Source organism: Oxyura jamaicensis, chromosome 5 (assembly GCF_011077185.1).
Source record: "Oxyura jamaicensis isolate SHBP4307 breed ruddy duck chromosome 5, BPBGC_Ojam_1.0, whole genome shotgun sequence".
Classification (NCBI taxonomy): Eukaryota; Metazoa; Chordata; class Aves; order Anseriformes; family Anatidae; genus Oxyura; species Oxyura jamaicensis.
Genome location: NC_048897.1, coordinates 42,439,303 through 42,459,226, shown reverse-complemented (window position 1 = coordinate 42,459,226; position 19,924 = coordinate 42,439,303). Strand labels below are relative to the sequence as shown.

General features: G+C 45.1%; 1 protein-coding gene across 3 annotated transcripts; it reads left to right on the top strand.

The window, feature by feature from the left end:
• The first annotated feature begins 2,429 nt into the window (after positions 1-2,429).
• Positions 2,430-18,474, top strand: DEGS2 (delta 4-desaturase, sphingolipid 2). 3 transcript variants are annotated; one of them, XM_035328978.1, is made up of 3 exons: positions 2,430-2,551; positions 10,745-11,487; positions 16,819-18,474. In XM_035328978.1, the coding sequence occupies exons 1-3, from the start codon at positions 2,470-2,472 to the stop codon at positions 16,960-16,962; spliced, it is 969 nt and encodes a 322-aa protein (XP_035184869.1). In that variant the 5' UTR covers positions 2,430-2,469; the 3' UTR covers positions 16,963-18,474. The 3 variants fall into 3 exon arrangements, with proteins under 3 accessions (XP_035184869.1, XP_035184868.1, XP_035184870.1); XM_035328977.1 differs by lacking the exon at positions 16,819-18,474 and adding an exon at positions 15,205-15,666; XM_035328979.1 differs by lacking the exon at positions 16,819-18,474 and adding an exon at positions 13,933-14,172.
• The last annotated feature ends 1,450 nt before the right edge of the window (positions 18,475-19,924 follow it).

The following is a 19,924-nucleotide window of genomic DNA, read 5'->3' as shown; positions in this document are numbered from 1 at the left end:
CTGCATCTTTCAGTTCGTGTCCTCAGTGGAGCAAAGCATTTTTGTCTTTTTACCCCGAAAACTGCTAGCAGTGATGCTGGAGGTGAGTATGACCTGTACTTAAAACTATGTAAATGAGGTATGTGAGGGTACCCTGTACAGAGCCAGCAATTGCGCTCCTCCTGCTGAGGAGCACAATTAACACACTTCTGTGTTAAAAATTTCTCTCAGATACATTTCTTGATACTTAGAAGTCCTGAACAAACATAGGAAATTGCTGGCTACAGCTGGGAGAACCTGGCCATATGAAGCATGTTTGAATTGCCATAAAGTGCACTAAGTACATGGGTTTGTAGAACTCAAGACACAGTCATTATGATATTCTTTACAAGGGCTATTATTCTATTCTCAGGTGAGGTTAAAATCCACCCTCCTTGTCCTCTGTGAATGATTCTAACCCTGTTTGCACTTCACTAGGGTGCTGTAAAACAAAAGGTGCCAAATGGTCAGAACTGGATAATACTTCTGCCAATTCTGAACAATTCAGCTTTAGACAGTCTAAAGCTGGCATTTCTCGTTTGTCTGGCATCCACAATTACCCTTAAATTAGTATAATTTGTTCAGTTTATTATAGAAATATAAAGGGTGAAATTCTATCCTCAAAGAGAGATGCCAGCTCACTGGAGACAGAGGAGCTTTTTGTTCCTCTCATGTGGTAGGGCTGAGCCCATAGCAATAAGCTACATGAAGGCAGTGTGGTTGCCTGCAAAGGGATGCTCGCTTTCAACGCGTAACTTACCCTGCGCACCAGCCTATTGGATAAACTTTTGGGGATGAAGTCATGTTTGTTTTCTTGTCAACCACACGGGCTGCCCCACTAATTTGCTTTTATAGTCACCCTAAGAACTACAGAGCAGGAAGTGGCAGACGAGTGTCATCACTGTCGTGTTGTCTTTGGCCTCTCCACCGATACTGTCAACAAGACAAAGGATTAGAGCCAATTAAAGGTTTAGGCTGAGATACTGATGCATCTGCTCTCCGAACAATTCCTTACTTACAGAAACAGGTAATAACCTTACTCAGATTATCAGGGCTGGACCCTGCAACCTCGTGGGTGACCACTGGCCTCACGTTGGAGTGTTGGAGAACAGAGAGTTGGCCTTCAGATAAGTGACCTGCAAAAGCGAACTGGTTAAACTCCTGCTCTGGCAGAGCTGCTTTACACCGTGCTCCTTCCACTCAACCTGCTTTGTTCAAGAATTTAAATTTAGACTGCTTAGGGGAAAAAAAAAAAAAAAAAAAAAAAAAAAAAAAAAATCCTAAAGTTTTCTAGCAGTCAGGTGGCAGTGTTCTGTTTTTGTTTTTATTTTTGTGGGTTTTAACCCATATCATTTCACTCAACTGTACTACCAAGCAGTCTTAAATAGTTAAATATGACTAAAGGAAGAGATCAGTGTATTGACAACGTCAATACATTGGGGAGAAATTTTTCTGAAAAATGTTTGTGTTTCACATCTGCTTTTTTCTGCCACTTGCAACTTACAACTGTGCTAGGCATTTCTAAGGATAAGAGACTAAGGAGGGAGTTAGAGAGATTAAAAAATGAACAAGAACATCAGGAAATAAGATCATCTTCTGAGCGTGGAGCTGATCCGAGCGGGATGTGGTCAGTGGAAGGAGTGATGCTAGGGACAGTGAACACTGAGGATGGACAGTGGGTCAGGCTTGGGCTTGCACAAGAGCACAGCGGCAACAAGAGCAGCACTTTAATTTGGGGTTGTGCATGGAGAAACGTCACCTCTCCCTGTGAATCAGAGAAGGTAGAGAGGAGTTTGAGGCTTAGCAAATCCTTCACCTGACTTCCTTACCGAGGAGCGCCACAATTCCCTGTACCAGACTCAGGAACTGGGCTGCAGACTCCCAGGAGTGAAGCACGACCCAGCCCAAGGCTGGCTGCTACCAGGACAGCTCGCCCAGGGTTAGCAGCGCCCCGGGGAACTGCATGCCAGGCGCTACTCACCTGCTCGCCCTTCTGAGCTTCCTATTCTGGGAGCAGCCCCCACGATTGCGCTTCGCCCTAAATCACATCCCACTTCGGGCTGCGGATTCACGGGATTTTTGACAACCCTCTCTTACTAAAAACCTTCCCCCAAACCCCAGGGAGACAAGCCCGCAGTGCCGCCTCCTCCCTTCCCGCCGCGGCCACCCCGGGGGGCGACAGCAGCGGTGCCCCCTCCAGCCCCCCGACGCCGGCAGCGGCACGACGGGGACCCGACCTCCCCCAAGCCCCCCCCGTCCGCCCCCACACACCTTCCCCGGCCCCCTTCGTGCCCCCGGCCGCCGGGCGGAGCCCTCCCCGGGGCACCCCACAGCCCGGCCGCCCCTCGCCCTGCCTCCGCCCCGACGGGGCGGCCGCGGCCGGCGCCGCCCCACAGCCCGGCGGCCGGGCTATATAGGGCGGCGGGGAGCGGGGCGCAGCGCGGCGGAGCCATGGGCAACCGGGTGGCTCGGGGGGACTTCGAGTGGGTCTACACCGAGCAGCCCCACACGCAGCGCAGGAAGGAAATCCTGGGTACGTCGGGGGGGGTGGTCCTGGGTTGGGGTACCGGGGTTGTTCCCCCTCCGGAGGCAGCACGGCGAGCTGCTCCCCGGGTTTAATGCAGCAGGTGGAAGAGCATGGGGGGGACTTGTCTGCGGCGTTTCATCGCCTCTCCCAGACAACATGCTCCTTGAATTCCTTTCCTCACGGTTTCTCCTTCAGCCAGGGGAGCTGAACTGCTCCGCTTGTCAAGGCAGCGCGGGTTGGCTGGGATCCCTCCTCAATGCGAGATCTTTTTGGTGGCAATAGCACAAATGGGGATGTGGGTGAGCTTGCCAGAGAGCAGCAGAAAGCCCTGCTGCTTGCTTTGTCCTGGCAGTAAGGAGGTATAGCTACCTTGTTAGATTTTTTTTTTTTTTTTTTTTTTTTTCTCCTGTTGTGCAGGCAGCATTTAACTGTACATAAATATGTTGGGTTGGGGGATTTGGGTTTTTCTGAAGTTGTTTTCTGAGAAGAACCAATAATTCAGAATTGCTGCAGAATATCATTGCGTATTTCCTGAAGTTTTCCCTTCAACATTTTATCAATAAAGAAGACTTTGACTTGTTTTTCCTTCCCTCTGATCAGCCGGATAAAGTTGTTTAAAGATCCCTTATAAAGGAATGGGCTGGGGCTTGTGGCTGAGGGCTGGGCAGGGTCAGTGATAACCAGGTGCTGTTTCTGCAGCTTCTCCACTCTCTCATAGATTAATCCAGGAGGGGTCTAAGCTAGAAAAACATTTCCCATGTAGTTACGGTGGTGGAATATCCTGGTGCAGGTTTGAATTGTATTCAGGAAAACAGCTATTAATTTACTCTGTAATAATGACAGAGGGACAAATGATATCATTATATAAAAATGCTGCCCCTTGGTGTTGTGCTCCTGATGCTTGTGGTGACGGGAGCTATGTTTTGGTGAGGAGTGTGTGTGGTGGGGCTCTCCCCTTGCTAACCTCCTGCTGTCCACATCTTGCTTGGAGTGGAGCCTCCAGCCCGTGGTGAAAGGTGGTGCTGGAGTGCTTGAGCTGCCTTATCCTTGCCATGACAAACTCTTTTTTGGGGGGACCTATCAGCTTGATGGTTGCAGAGGCTTTGCCCCACACTTGTTTTGGGCTCAGAAAGAGCAGCTGGAATCAAGGTCTGTCTCCTTCCCCCCAGCGAGGGTGCAGGAGGAGCGGTGAGGAAGTGGAGATATGGACGAGCTGGGCAGAAAGAGTGATGAAACTGGTGTCATGAATGCCAAAACATCACCAAAGTTATTGAAACTATCATGACATCCCATGTGATATCCGTGTAATCACTGTCACTGTATTGTGTAATGCCTGAGGGTCAGTAAACCCTGGTGTTTAAAGTGTACTTAGCAAAGTTTCTAGTGTCTGTTGAGCAGAGTACGATTTGTGTGTCTTTTACACATATGAACATTTATCCATAAATATCCCTGTATTTTACATTTTTGTGTACAGCATTGCTTTAGGGACAGAAGCATTCCGTGCCGATAAAGGAAGTATTTCCTTCCCTGTAGGTTAATGATTTAGTAGTTAAGTACTGAAACTGGATTGTTTTCTGTTTAGGCTGTAGCTTTTGGAGATGTTGATCTCTCTCAGGCATGGCTACTTGGATTTAAATGCAAATGGAAAATTATCTATAAGGGGAGAAAATACGGGGAGCCTGACAAACACATTAGGCAGCTTCTTTCCACAGACACGCTATTTCCTTATGCTGCTTTCCCAACCTGTTTCTATGGAGTAACCGAGTTTCATGTCCTGGTTTAATTGTTAGCAGCCCTGGTGCCTCTATGACTTTTGTTGGTGGTGATGATATGTCTGAGTGACAAAAATGCCTCTGACTTAGAGAGATCTTTTCAGGAACTGTTGGTTCAAGCTTTCCGGCTGTGGCAGTTGCAGTTCCCAGGTAGAAGCCCTGGCATATTTGGCCCAGGAGTGATCTTTGGGGCAGATGGTTATGTGCTGGGCAGGAGGGCTGTATGCCAACAGGGCTGGCTGCAAGCTGGCTTATAGCAGGGCTCTGTTGCAACAGATGAGCCTACTAGGGGTGCGATTCCTAACTGATACAATTACACCACCAAACAGATCCACAGTTTGCTCAAGGAGAGATAATACATTTTTTTTCTGTCTCTTACCTCTTTGTAGTATCTTCCTCCTATCCTCTAGGTATTAAAACGTAGCTTGTGCCTACAGCTTAGGTGCCAGCTGCCTCTAAGGTACTAAGGAGCTCTTCTCCCAAGCTGGCACTTCAATCCTAGTCTTAAACTCATGGTCATGTTACCCACATTTTTCAGTTTATTAGACCAAAATGTTTCATTGCTTCCCTCCCACCCTCCTCCTTATGAAAAGCCTGTTACTGTCTCATGCCAGAACTGAGATCTGTATAATGTTGTGGAGAGCTGGGTAAGGGAAAGACCTGGCTGAAAACTAACCCAACAGAAGAAGGGCTTTCATCTGCTATTGGAGGGAGAGACTTGGTCTGATGTTGAGGGACATCTACTTCTAGCAGAATTAATATTTCAACTTCAGTGGCAGTAAGGGTCTGTTGGATTAAGATGTGTAGTACTATGATCTTACACAATGGGAAGTGTTGGTGGTTTTTTCTGTCTTGAGAGAAAATGAACAGACTTACTGCTCAGGTGTTGGTAACACCATAAGCACACAATGAATGGTCATTTCATCTGCAATCAGTTCTCCAAATGCAAGCAATGAGCAATATGTAGTGGCATGGGAAGAATGAGATCTTACATAGGCTGTGTGTTGGATCTAACTTTACAGAATTACTGTAGGTTGGTCAGAAGGTGTCTTGTCTCTTGGGTTCCTTACAGAAGCATCTGTTTGCTGCTGAGGATGAGGGCTGAATCAGTGTTGCTCATGATAGGCTAGGAGCAGCTGAAAATGATCTGACATCCAAGTATGATTATATAGGTGGTTCTTTGGCAAGTTATTTTATAGTGTAGATGACATAGGTGTCTTGTATGTGCTTTATCCTGTAGAAAGGCTGAGATGTTAAACTGGGAGGGAAGGAGAGGACACAAAGCAAAGGCCAGAATCCACTTTATTTTCACATTTAGCCAATTTCTGAGTATAATATTTTCCAGACAACAGCAGTTTTGCTCATTTGTTTACAGATTAGTTTAGTACTTCTTACAGATGACTCCTCTGCCTACTTAAACTTCACATTTATGAAAAGTCTGATAAATTGCACCTACTAAAATGTGCAAGATGCATATCTCAGTAGCATAAATCAAAGTTCTGAATTATATATGCTTCTGGCAAAGAAACTGTTTCCCCTTTATACTGCAGTACGTGGGCATGCTGCTGCCACAGATGTGCCTGTTCTCTAATCAGCACATTCAGAATAGTTGCTGTCTCAGTGCTCATGCAAATTCCCTTTGGGGATCACCTCTAAATTAAATCACACGAGCAGGAAGACAATGTCCTAGGTGTTCGTGGTCTTCTGCTGACAACGTATTATGAGAAACTGAAGGCTTCATCGTGCTCCGTGCTGCATGTTGTTGTTTGAGGTTGTTGGGAGCACTCTTTCTAACACTCCTATGTCCCTTTACTGCCAGCCAGCTAATAACCAAGCATAAACAAACAGGTCATAGCTGCTGTAGTAGTGGTGTGCTGACACCATCCACCTCTGTTACCAGCACCGTGGCACCACTGCAGCGCTTTGCCTCTGGTGGGCACCGCTGGGTGACCCGGCTCCCTGGGGCCTGACAGCACGAAGCAGCTCAGGTGCTCCTGAGGGGCAGGTAGAAGTCCGTGCGTAGTGGATATGTAAAACGTCTGAGTAATTAGTTGGGTCAAAAAGGCTCCTTATTAGTTTGCACGCTGGAGGGGGAAGGAGATGAGGGAAAGCAAAGCTTTTGTCATGCATGCTGTCCTCTGGGTGTGTCCTACCTGTGTCCTGGCTCATGTATGGCTTGAATTAAATGCAACTCAAATGGGCCGTGCTGTTTGTGAGCATGTTCACAGGCTGAGCTGCTAAAAAGCAAAACACTATCATGTCAGCAAACTGACCTATTTGTTTGTTTATTTTTGGTACAAATACCTGCTCCAACATAAGACGTAGTGTGGTAGAGCTAACATCCTGTGCCTGGTATCTCTTATTTGATCTGGCATGGACTCATATCTAATAGAACATAGTCCAGGACAGCAGCATCACAGACTGTTTTTTTTTTTCCCCTCCTTTTTAACATGCCTTCTGAAAACATTATACTGAATAGTACGCCCACTTTGACCTTACCTGTGTGCCACATTTGTGGTTAAAATAAAGGAAGATGAAGAAATTAAATTCCTTCTCTTGTTACTCCTACCTCTCATGGATGTGAGCACTGCTGCTCCTTTAACTCCACCACTTCTGTGTTTCTGAAGAGCTCCATCTTTTGCCTGTGCCCAAATCTTGTGCTACTGAAATGGGCAAGTGCTAAGTACGTGGTGTCAAAGCAATGACAGTTTGTGTCTGTTGCCCTCACTGAGGTCTAACTGGGTCTCTCCAGAGTTATCTTAAAGCATTATCAGTGGGACCAGAGAATGAGTGAGGGTTCAGAACAAGATATTTGTAGAATCATAGCATGGTTTGGGTGGGAAGAGACCTCTAAAGATCATCTAGTCCACCCCTTGGCATTGGCAGGGACATCTCTTGCTAGATCAGGTATTTGCTGTCTCCTGAGGAGGAGAAACACCAGGAACTGGTGACTGCTTCTCTAGGAACAATTAGTCCAGCCCTAAATGGGGATTGCTGTAGGACTATGCTGAGTGCTCCTGGACTCCTGGAAAGGTCCTCTGACTACATTTTTTTAACTTGATGCTCTTTTTCAGTAGTGTTTCAGAATGAGGCACGCCTCTAGAAAGGTAACTGATGCTTACACACAACAGTGGAGTGATCTCTGCAATTGTTAATTTGGTAAACAAGTTGTTTCAGAATCATGAATGCTTTTGAAAATAAACTTCCAGCATTTGTTCTCTCTTGACTACTATTCTTTTATCCACACTGTTGAACAAGTGGGAAGTGCTGTATTTCATCGTCCTGGTGGAGTTTTCAGTTGCTCTGAGTTTATGGCATGGAGACTGTGGAGCTGGTTGGGTTGGGCAGAATTATTAACTACAGCTGCATACTGTGCTAAAGTGCTTGCGCTGCTTTTTCACTGTGTGCTGACCTTGGAGACAGAAAAGTCACGTTTCTGCACTGCTCTACATCCACACCAGTATGGCTGCTCTCCCAGTGGCAATATGTTGGCTCTCTCTGGACAACTGGAAGCAGTGCATGGGGATAAGCTGTCTGCTGGGCTGAGCTAACAAATCCCAGCAAGCTGGAGGCTGGAGCATGTGCTGCAGAGACAGAGGAGCTGGAACTGTCCTGGATGTACTCTAAAGGGCAAATCCTGGTCCTATATGTTCCCATAACTTTGTGTTTCTTCTTTCCTTTTTCTCCCCTCTATCTAGAATGGCAGAATGTTTGTTTGTTTTTCTCATGTTCCTGTTCCCCATCCATGACATGACTGTTGATAATGAAGAGCTCACTATAAACTATATATTATGACCATCTTCATAGGCTAGCCCTGACCCAGTGCTTGTTGGGAAGCAATGGACGCTGGCCTTACAGAAACCAGTCGTGTTAATAACAGAATAGTGCTTAGGAAGACAGAGAAGAGATTTGGGAAAGACCAACATGATGCATGTTCATATACATCTTAGTGTGAAACTCTAGCAGATGCCAGAAGAAGAGTAAGTTTTGGAAGGGTCAGCATTCAATGTTCTGCATTTGCAGCCACTCCACCAGTGGGGCTTTGAGCCTTTGGGAGCTTTGCAGCTGCACCTGTCAGCAGCCTCCGGGAAAGAGGAAGCAGTTATCAGTATTAATGATAAGCACACACAGTGTTTTGGCTTAACTATTATACAAAAATTTACTATTGGATAGGAATTTATCACGTTCAATTTAATATTAAACCCTAGCAAGTTACTTCATAGCTGTCACCTGTGATGAATGCAAGCTGCCCGCGTTGCTGCTTGCACACAGTGCTGCTGCTGGTTACTGCTCTGAACTCCCTTCTAGGTAAGCTGCAACAACAATAAATAGGTCAAAACTTTGGGTGTTCTCAAACTACAACATAAAGTATTCCTTAGTAATTTTCCTGTCCACTTAGTATATTTTTTTGATTGAAGTGACCTGACTTTGGCCAGGCAGAACAGATTTGGCCATTTTGTATCTCTGCAACAGCCAGCGTGGTGGCTGCAGTAACTTCTCCCTACCAACTCCATGACTGAAGGATTGAAGTTGCTTGATTTACTAAAGGAATTTCTCACTTTTGGACAGATACCCCTAAGGAGGACATTAAGCTATATAAAAATATTTCTGTAATGGGCTTCCTGACCAGATCATTATATCAAGTTATTCTTTGTAGTGGATATCTTGGCACTTTGTGTAAAACCTTTAGTACCTGTCTAGGTATGAGGGAACAATTTCTACCATGCTAGCACTTCTAGGGTGAAAAAGTATAATTTCTATAACTGCAAAAACAAGGACAAAAACAAAACAGTGAGAACAGAAATCTGGATTTTTTTAGAGATTTTTGTCAAAAAACTAGCATGACTTGTGAATGTTGTGTTACTAGCACTTTCCCACCTGCCTGAATACTTCTAATGATGGTGTTTTGTCCCCTTGTCTGTACAAGGGGAAGAACTGAGGCTGTCCCTAATACTTATTTTTTGTCTCATCACATCCGTCAAGCCTGGCTGCAGTTGACCACGAGGCTCCAGAGTTGTTGGAACAGTTGCAGAGCATGACTGCATCAACCTGCTTCCTTAAGCAGTGCTGGATCTCTCTGAACTAATGCAGACTTCTCAGGGTTCACTCATAAGAAAAAAACCTCATTTGCATCCCTCACTCAGTGCCTGGCACTGCTTTCAAGGTCACATGAAGTTATGTGTATTGTCTCCGCTGTTTGTTTGTAGTACATACAGCTGCACAGATGTGAATCGTCGTAACCTCATTTTATGGCGTTGGTATCACAGTGATAGGCAGATGACAGTTGATTTCCTATTCATAAAATGTGCCTATCAAATTTGTAGGGACGCATTGTGTAACCTCAGGCTCCAGAATGAGTGACTTGTCCTACAGTCTTATCTATGAGAGCTGTAATTATTGATAAATGCAGAGTATGAGTAAAAACAGAAAGGTTGATAGGTGGGCAAAGGCCATAAAACTGGAAAAATTCCAGTGCAAGGTAGTACTGGGAGTGAGAAGTGGGGGGTTTGTAAAGAAGAGATGTGAAGGAAAGAGCAGCACCCAGAAGATAAGCTGGAATTCTTTATATACATATATATATATGTATATATATATATATGATATATATATAATATCAATTGGATGGCCACCAGAGATTGGTAAGCTGGTCCTGTACTGACACGAGTCAGACTTGGCAAGTCTAATCTGTGTCCCTCTAATCCTGTATTGCAGTATTTGTGAGGCTGCATGTGGGATTATCTATGTGATTTTTCATGCCTCTTTCTGGTATGTGACTTGGGAACACGCTAATGAATGGGAACATAGGAAAAAAAAAAAAGTGTATCTTAAAAATTCCTGATAATATTACTGACTTTCTAGTGATGTTAGCATGTTCAAAGACTGTGCACGTTGTAAGCACTGGCAAACACTCACTTATGAAACTTTTCTTAATGCTACAATTGTCATGTAACCACAGAGTAAAACCAGGAGAGCCTGTTGCACAGCCCTCTTGCCCTGCTAGCACGTCTGAAACCAAGGTGTGGAAAGGATTACAAAGGAGGCACCTGTATCTCTCCTCTGCTGAAAATAGCATCTGGATTGAGCAAAAAGAAAGTGAAGTGGAAAAACTTGACAAAATATGCTTTTTGAGCTTACTTTAATGGTTATTAACATCCTAATACTCATACTCATGAGGGTGCATGGCAACCACTTGTTGACCATCAGGGTCATCCAACATATGAGCACCCACGTATTGGACATGAAGCTAGAAGTGGGGAAGTAGCCCATACTTTAGTAAAGTTTTTGCTGTAGTGGTAACTTTGGTCTGGAATTTCTATTTTATAAATCTAGAGCCTCAAATTTAAGGTGATAAATATAAAGAGCACCAGTGCTGATTGTTTACCTAACTGTGAATTAATGAGATTTTTCTCTGCATTTTTCTCTTTAGCAAAATATCCAGAGATCAAGACTCTGATGGGACCAGATCCACACTTGAAGTGGATTGTGTCTGGAATGGTTTTCACACAGTTTCTAGCATGCTATCTGGTGAAAAACTTATCTTGGAAATGGATTTTCTTCTGGGCTTATGCTTTTGGGGGTTGCATCAACCATTCACTGACCCTAGCCATCCATGATATCTCACACAACGTCGCCTTTGGGAACAAGCAGGCCAAGTGGAATCGATGGTTTGCGGTCTTTGCCAACCTGCCAATCGGTATCCCTTACTCTGCCTCCTTCAAGAAATACCACATAGACCATCACCGGTACCTTGGTGGGGACAGCCTGGATGTGGACATTCCCACAGATTTTGAAGGCTGGTTCTTCTGTACGCCGCTTCGGAAACTGCTTTGGCTCTTCCTCCAGCCTTTCTTCTACAGTCTGAGACCGCTGTATGTGAACCCCAAAGCAATCACACGGATGGAAATTTTTAATGCCGTTGTGCAGTTTTCTGTTGATCTTATCATTTACTACCTCTGGGGGCTCAAACCTATTATTTACTTGATAGCAGGTACAATTCTTTGCATGGGTTTACATCCCATTTCTGGGCACTTCATAGCAGAACACTACATGTTTTTAAAAGGGTACGAGACCTACTCCTATTATGGACCTCTGAACTGGCTCACCTTTAACGTAGGCTACCACATGGAGCACCACGACTTCCCCAGCATTCCTGGGTGCAAGTTGCCAATGGTAAGTACGGCACGAGCACAGTGAACTCGATATTTATAAAAGCTTCTAAACTGTCTCAAAGCAGTCACTCTAAATCATAGATTTTTTTTATTATTTTTATTTTTTTTAGAAAAAGGATAAAAGGAGAAAGCTTTCCAAATTTGTTTCTAATTCTTTTTTTAACCAGGGCATTGAGAGAAATGGCTGCCAAAGTGCTGTAATATGTAGGTTATTTGAAGGAACCACGAAGTTCTGAGCCTCAGAGGGCTCGAGTAATATTTTTTGCATTATAAGATCCTCAAGCAATAGTCTAAATTTCTCTACTGCCTTTCCTCAGCTACCCAGTTTTGACTCTGCTTAAAGAGTCTTTAAAAGAGTAAAGGCCCATGTGAAGTGAGTCAGGAGGCAATCACTACCTGAAAATTGTCTAATGATCAATCTATGTATTAACTCTATTGCTTGATTAACATCAAACAAAAGTCTATTTCTGAGATGACATAAGTACTGGGGCGTGTTCCAGCTTGACACAAATAGCACTAGGAAATAAATCCCCACTCTACATGACTAGTTTTAGCTCTGCTGCCCCACCCACAGAAACTGAGGGTGCCTGGTCTGTCAGAGGGAAAGCACTGTGGCTTTGCTCTTTCTAAAGTCGAGCCCCCTGTTTACATTTTATCAGTTGTGGGAATCAAATTTGCAAAGCCCAGGTGTCTAGGAATGGTTTTGAGTCTACCACCAGGAATGTAGCTGCTCTTCTGGATTTTAATGCGAGGGTTCCTCAGCAGTTGTGCTCGCAGTGCCAAAGGTACGTGACTTTGAGTATTACTCCTACACACAGATCCTCTGGCATAGCAGGAAGGAAACATCTTCTGCTGTTTGGGAGCTACAGCAGCAACATCCTCCTGAGGAAGAGGCTGAGGTTCTGGAGCTGTGAGCTCCACACTAGTGCAGAACACAACTTTTATGGCGGTGTATCCAGGCAAATTGAGTTTGGGAACGCTTTATGGGTTAATGTTCTTCCACATGGAAACATGAGGAGGTACAAAACAGAAGCTATACAGCCTGCAGTTCTGTTTTAACACCTCTCCTTGACTGCTGGAGGCCTGTCCTGAAGAAGCTGGCTGTTCCCAGTGGGCTTCAGGGCAGCCAGCGTTCACATGTCAGGTTCTCCCATCGGGCACTCCTATTGCTGATAGACCTGATAGGATAGCTCAGCTGGGAAATGCATGAGCTTACCTTTAGTTACAAATGTTCAAACTTGTTAGATAGGCTTAGATACTTAGATTACTGAAATGTAAATACAAGAAGAGAAGGAGGTTAAGCTCTGTATCATACACAAGGTAGGTGAGTGACTAATTGAACTTGCTGGGACTGTTGCTCCAGACCTGAATGAGACCTGAAAAGCTCTTCCCCACCCACATCACAAATAGCTTAGAGTAATTTCTTGAGGCAGTGTAGCAGCTGGAAGTGTCTGCACTCCCGTGTAAAGAGGGTAGAGTTATTAGTTGAATTTCATGGACTTGTTTTCATGTGTTTCTAGCTCTAGGGCAACTGAGACTTGCCCTGCTGGTGGAGGAGATACCAGGCCTGTCAGTCGTTGTTGCCCCATAGAACAGTATGGAAAGCTTGAGTCTTTGACAAGTGAACATTTGCAAGTGAAAATCCATTATGAAGGGAAACTCCTTTGTCAAAACAGCTGTTGTAGAAAATAGTTTGACCGTTAAAACATTGTCTGTTCTTTCCTGCAAATTGAGGAGAAAAAAACTCTGCCTCTTTGGTTGAAGGAGAGGGGACAGACTCTCTCTGGATTGTTTTAATGCATTATCTTCATAACAGGTAGAGGAGGAATCTCACCTTGCTTAAACTCTCAGCAGATTTTTCACTCAGCAAATATCTATTTTTTTAGATGTAGTCTTCAAGCACTCAAACTCTTAATAATTGAGTTGCATTATTTGGATGACCACTCATTACTGCTATTTTTTTCTTCAAATGTTGGCAAACATAAAGCAGAAGAAAGTCTCTGCTCTTGCATGAATGAGAGCAGGGGAGAAATAGAATCACAAAATAACTGGATCTTAAGCTTGGAAAGTAACAGGATCTTCTGCTTGCTTATCAGAGAAGTAAATTTTGTCCTTTATTACAGGTGTCTTACCCAGTATGTTCTGAGTAATGTTTGCCACTAGAAAGACCTTTACCGTGGAACTGTGAAAAACTTGAAATATAATAGGTTGTGCCATAAGCTGCTAGAGATCGACAGTGAGTGACATTAGTGCACAGTAAGAACTTGTCCCGCTAGTATAATGAGAGATTACACAAGAGATCGTAAAACTTTTCATTGTAATGAAAGACCTCTCTAAAAAATACCTATAGACTTATGACCAGATTAGCCTTTGAGTGTAGCCTTAGAACAATAAAATTGCGTTCTTCACCAGGTGAGTAAGAAGATTCATTCTTCATTATCTGAAGGATTGAATAGACTTACAGTGAGGGGAGACAGGAGAATAAGAAGGAACTCAGTGCTCGTCCTACAAACAGTAAAAATTGCCGTGTTACCAGAGGCAAACAAGTTATTCATTAAGCTTGTGGGAAAAGTGGAAGACGTGGTATGAAACCAGATTTCTTAGACAGGCAAGACTGGAAAACATGGTAGATGTACTCCGTCTGCACTGCAGGTTTCATTAACCCTCTGATGGCCAGGAGGGCTAGCTTGAGTTCTTCTTCCTCTTCAATCAAGGAGCATGGAGGGAACTCCTGTACTCTGCTTTCTAGCACTCTAAACAATTTTCTTATCTCATCATAAGGATCTCTAACTCCTGGATTGCCTCAGGACAAAAGGTCTGTAACACTTGTGGTGAAATACTAGGCTGTATTTAACTTCCGTGTCTACCTGGTACTATGGAGTAGGATGGGGGCTTTGTTGTGCGCTCTGCAAACACAAAACCAGAAGCAAACTTTCCACCCAAAAGACTCAGTACTTACCTCCTTGATCTACTTGAAGGAAAGCACCAATATACCAGGTGCCAAGTGTTAGCTAATTGTGGACTTCGATTTTGGGTTGTCCTTCCACAATAGCTTCCATTCACTTCTAGTTGTGATCTATAAGAAGGGAGGGAGAAACTGAAGCAGATGGGCCCTTTCCAGTGCAACAAGGAGAGCTTGGAATGGGGAAGGCAGAGGCAGGATGTAGAAATGCTTTGTCACAATACCAGCCTTTTTGAGGTGATGGTAAGACTAGTCGCAAAAATTGCTACCTGGAAAAACTGCCATCCACAGGTTTTGTGCTGCACCCAGAATGCAACATGGGGATGCCTTTTCTAGCCTACAGTATGCTTAATAAAGGTAGTTTAATGTTGCATATAAAAGGGGACCTGCATTTAAGAAAATAAAAATGCACTTCCTGTCAACTACTCTGTGGAAAGTGAAGAGATCATTTTGTTTTGCACATGGAGATGCTGAAACAAATGGTAGTGGACACGCTATTTTTGCTGGGAACTTTTTTTTTGTGTACATGCATTGTAGAAGAGAAAATACTTTTTTTTTTTTTTTTCTTCTCCCATATGCTAGCATAATGGAAATAAGCACCAAACACACTTCCTTGTCTTTTCCATAAAACATCCTTCACATGTCCCCTCTAACTACACTCATGAAATTTTTCCTGTTCACCATTCCTTTGTCAAAAACACTTTTTCATGGCATTAGGTTTATCTTTTCTCCCCGCTTTCTGTACATGTCATGCAGTTTTCCTGCCTGGAGCACAGATACCTTGCAAAAGGTACAAGCTCTGCCTGCCTTCCTGCACGAAGTGCCGCTGAGCACGAAGCTAAACAGGGACAGGAGCAAAGAGCTACAGAGCCGCTGCCCTGCAGATGGGTAACCCATTGCAGTGCAAGCCCTGAGCCATCTCCTATGGTTTCCAGAGTGAACTTACTCAAAAGAGATGGCACCATGCCCTGCAGGGAGGTGCTAAACTGATGTGCTTGGTGAGCAAGCAAATCCTCCATCCCTTGATGCTGGCAGGCAGCTTGCCAGCCATGACTGGGCTGCGTGCTTCCAGAACAGGGTGTCCACAATCACAAAATTCATACTTCCCAGTGGAAAACTTCCTGGTGGCAAAACTATTATGTGGCAGTTGGGGATGACGTCTTTTTTATCACAAATGGGAATAATTTAATGCAGTTCGCACTTGGATAACAGCTGCTTTCCGTTGGAAAATAGGAAAACTACAGGATCTCCTCAAGCGCTCAGCCAGGGTAGCAGTCTTGCGTACCACAGGAAGCTTTTGGGGCTGGGGACCTGGGACATCCTTTGTGTCTGCATAGGGCCTCGTTGGTCACCTTTATTCACCAAGGAGCTTACAGTGTGAACAGCCCTTCCTCTCATCCTCTGTCTGTTTCACCCAGCTGGGAAAGGGAAGGATGCAAACCCCAGATTAAATCATTTCTTACCCTGGTTACAGGAGGAGAGCAGGGAATTAAATCTGCATCTGCAGAGCTCTTACCCAGTGCCTGGAAGTCACCCTTCGTCCAGCTATTAACAAATGTGTCTAAGGGGAAATGTTATTGTCTGCATCACACTGAAAATGAATCACCTCTGAAGTGCAGACCAACACTTGAAAGCAGGATGTAGGAAATTATTAGGCAGTCATAGGTATTTGGGGCAGGCAGAGCATAATCAGACCTGAATTAAATCTCCCTCCTCCAACACTACACTGCCACGCTACTGGCACAAGGAGTGCACAAGGGCTGAAGGACAGAAGTAAAAGATCGTAACAAAACCAAGGAGTCTTGCAGCATTTTTAACACTGGGCTGAAGAGAGTGGACCGCCGCCAGGATCTCCTCTGCCTGGAGGAGGAAGCCCTTGCAGGTTTGCATAGGGGTAACAGAATGGAGGGGAGAAAAAGAAAAAAAAAAAAAAAAGGCAAGCATAGCCCAGGCTGTGTCATTGGCATTTTCTCAATTGATATTTCTCTCCCCGCCAGAACCCTCAGCAGACAAGTACTGCGAGTGGCAAGCCTTGCTTAAATACAGCCCGTTGGATTCCTGGCGATTTGTAGGGTGGATTAGTCACCTCGCTGCGGAGAGCTCTCCACCTCCCGAGTGAGAGAAATTTGGTTCTGACTGAAGGCAGAGGTCCATCATCTTTCAAATCCTAGCACTGCGAGGCAAAACTTACATCAAAAATCGAAGTACCTAAATGGATTTTAGTGTATCATGTTCGGCTGAACTTCAGGAACTCACAAGCAATAAGAAGTAACTTCAGGTTAGGGCTCTGCTATCAGATCTGAAGAGGAAAACTGAAATACACCTGACACCGTGCAGCTAAACAGCTTTTTCTCTCTCTTGTTCTTCCAGGTGAAGAAGATTGCAGCAGAATATTATGATAACCTTCCCTATCACCAGTCCTGGATTCGAGTTCTGTGGGACTTTGTTTTTGATGACAGTATCAGTCCTTATTCAAGGGTTAAGAGAAAATGCAAGCTGGCAAAAGAAAATTAATGGACTAGCTCCAGCTAGGATCTGCACTGGCATTTGGTTTGCTTGTTTGAGTGGTGTGAGTGTTCTGCAGAAGGATGCTCCTCTGCGCTGGCATCACGTTGCTACGTGCTCCTTAGACCAAGAGGATAAGTGCCAAAATGCAGCAGTTGGATGCACTATTTTAGATACTATTTTACTAATACTTTTAAGTAAAGGATATTTGTATATGTAACCTTAAGAAACTACACTAGAGCAAGCTGCGCTTACATGAATCTTGGTCTAGAGTCACAGTTAACTTCCTGGGACAAGCGTGTCCCAGTCAAAGCTTTTGCCTGGGCTGCAATGGAGAATGTTTGGGGTGTGTGTGCGTGCATGTGTGTGGCTGAGGGCTGGTTTCTCTTCATGCCAGATGTGATGTAGATGCTTTGCATGCATAGGACCATGGAAGCAGGGATGACTGGCATGCAGTAGCAAATGATACTCTAGAAGAGAACAAAAAGGGTGCCTGTAGCTCACACTTCTGTCTAATCCAGTGTCTGATGCCTGACAATGGCTGGTGGTAGAGATTTTGTATATGAAATGGAATATGTGTGTATTTTTGTACATTTAGATCATTATTTTAGTAGCAACTGTTTGACTTTATTCCAGAATTTTGTTTAAACCTTTTTCCAACCTATTTCTATACTTAGTATCTAATATTCAATGTAGTTATGTGGCAGGGCTGAATTGTGGAGACTTGACAATGGGAAGCACATGATACCTGCTCTGGAAAGCTGACTACTAACTCCTGTCCTTACCAAGTGGTTAAAGGAGAACAGATCTATAAAGGTCCTCTTATAACCTGACAGCTTAATCCCTCTAATGGTTTTGACTGTTTTTTCTTCTGGAAACCCATGTACATTACAAAGGAAAGGATTATTTTACTGTCATGTTGATCCCTCAGAGTACACTGTTAGGCTTGGGAATCCCGATTTCCTCAATAAACTCAGTTTTGTTTCTCCCTCGTGCAGCACTGGATCCAGTGAGTCATTCTGGTGCAGTCTTCTGGCCTTTCATGAGGTGCAAAACAGGCAGCTGAGGTAGCCTGTGGCAATTTGGGTTCCTCCGCCTACATTTCCTTTTCCTGCAGTTTCCTCATTCCTCTGATTTTGGCAGTCAGGCCAATTGCCAGGCTTGCTCAGCAGTGCAGGATCCTTTGTCACGCAGGGGCTGAGCACCATTTCGCTCACGGACGCTGGTTTGGTCCCTGGGCTGGGCTTCTGGAAGAGAAGAGGAAGGACAGACATCTGCCACTTCACTGAAGTGTGCCTTTTCCCCAGAAAAGTGGTTTTGGTGTGGGAGCTTCCATTAACTTCTTTGTGGCAGTGCTCATGTCAGGGAGCTTGGCTTTTTTATTGATTTACTTCAGTGCTGCTGGCACGTCGTTATCGTGTATTCAGCTTCCCATGTCCTTAGCAAGCTGTTGCTCAACTCTCTCAGCCAATTTAGCAAGCTAATATAAAAACCATAATAAAGCTTATGCTGTGCTCCTCATTCTGACTTTTGTACTTCTCCTCCATGGGGAGTGACCTTTCTCTGGTTCCCTTCGCTGCTCCGTGATGCAGTCACCTTTGTGATCTGCACATTACCAGCCTAGCCTGACACAGAGGGTCTGGTATAAACCAGGGGTAAGTAACCAAAATTGTCAGCTGCTTCTGACCCTGCCTCCCATCAGCATTTCAGTCGCGGTCCCACCTTGCTGTGCCACAGTGTCCCGGCTCTCTGCAGGGACGGGGGGTTGCTGGAAGTGCTGGTGCCTGCGGGTGTGTAGGGCAAGGTGAGCTTCCAGGCGTGTGGCTGCTGCTGGAGAAGGCGGTGGTCTTGTCCTCCCCATGGCCACCTCTTTTTGTAACCACAGAGCAAATGGGACTGGGTTAGGAGAACATAGGGGCTGGGTATGGTTTTATTCTCTTCACTTGAAACTCTTCACTAATCCTGAGATGTGCTTGGAAGCAGCGTGGGGCATCAGCCGGAACCGGGCAGAGCCCCGGGCCTCTCTTTGCTGCTGTTCCCTGTCCCTGGGACCCGGCTGGGTGTAGCGCTGGGTGAGCACCTGGCGGGGGGATGAGGTGTCACTGCTGCTGCCAGCCAGGCCTCCCTGCTGTCCCTGTGCACCTCGGGACTCTGCTCCCATTAAGTGGCCCTGTGCCACCTTCAGTTCGTTGTCTTAATCACAGGAGGCCTGCAGAGATAGCAGAGGGTACGGAAAGCTCGTGTTCGGCAGGTTGCTGATGTTAACGTAGGGGCACGCTATCCCAGCTGCACGCAGCCCGAATGGCAGCACAGTTTTTGCTGACCTTGAGCACAACGCAATGCTCCAAGGTAAAACACAAACCGTGGCAGCTCCTCAAACGTCTTCAAGCTTAAATAGTGTTTCACAGAGCAGTTGTGACCATCTGCAAGGCAGCACTTTAGGAAAGTTCTTGCCATTGTCAGGTATGCCGCTGAATGGGTTTATAATTAACAAACACATAGGCTGTTGTGTGAGATTTATGCAGCAGACCATAATAATCATCGCCGTTACTGATGCTTGGCTGTGTTCTTCCTACCAGAAAGTCTCTTCCTCCTGCTCCTGGGGCTGCAGTGCTGTGTTGCACATCAGTGACTTCTGGCTTTAGTTCCTATGGAATTGGATGCCTGCCCCCCCAGCCAGCACAAATCAGGCCTGGAGCTTGCGTTTGAATTAAGTTTAAATTTATTCTGTATTTAATCTACACTATAGCTAGGAAGAAAAAAAAAGGGTTCTGAAAGACAAATAGGGCTGCTTTGAAGGTTGCTGAAGCCTAACCACAGGCTCTCCAAGCCAAAGCAGATAAAAGTTTGTAAATAACTGGTGAATCCACCCTGCCCCTGCCTTCCTGGGTGTCCTGTCACTCGAAGGCAGTTGCACAGAACCCCAGGATGGTGGAGGTTGGCAGGGCCCCCTGGGGGGTACTTGGTCCCC

What these genes read in the sequence shown, in the direction of transcription:
- DEGS2 (XM_035328977.1), top strand. Translation starts at nt 2,470, where the DNA reads ATGGGCAACCGGGTGGCTCGGGGGGACTTCGAGTGGGTCTACACCGAG. An exon ending in GCGCAGGAAGGAAATCCTGG is followed by an intron (nt 2,552 to 10,744) that starts GTACGTCGGGGG and finishes TTTTCTCTTTAG; the next exon opens with CAAAATATCCAGAGATCAAG. An exon ending in CTGGGTGCAAGTTGCCAATG is followed by an intron (nt 11,488 to 15,204) that starts GTAAGTACGGCA and finishes CATGTCATGCAG; the next exon opens with TTTTCCTGCCTGGAGCACAG.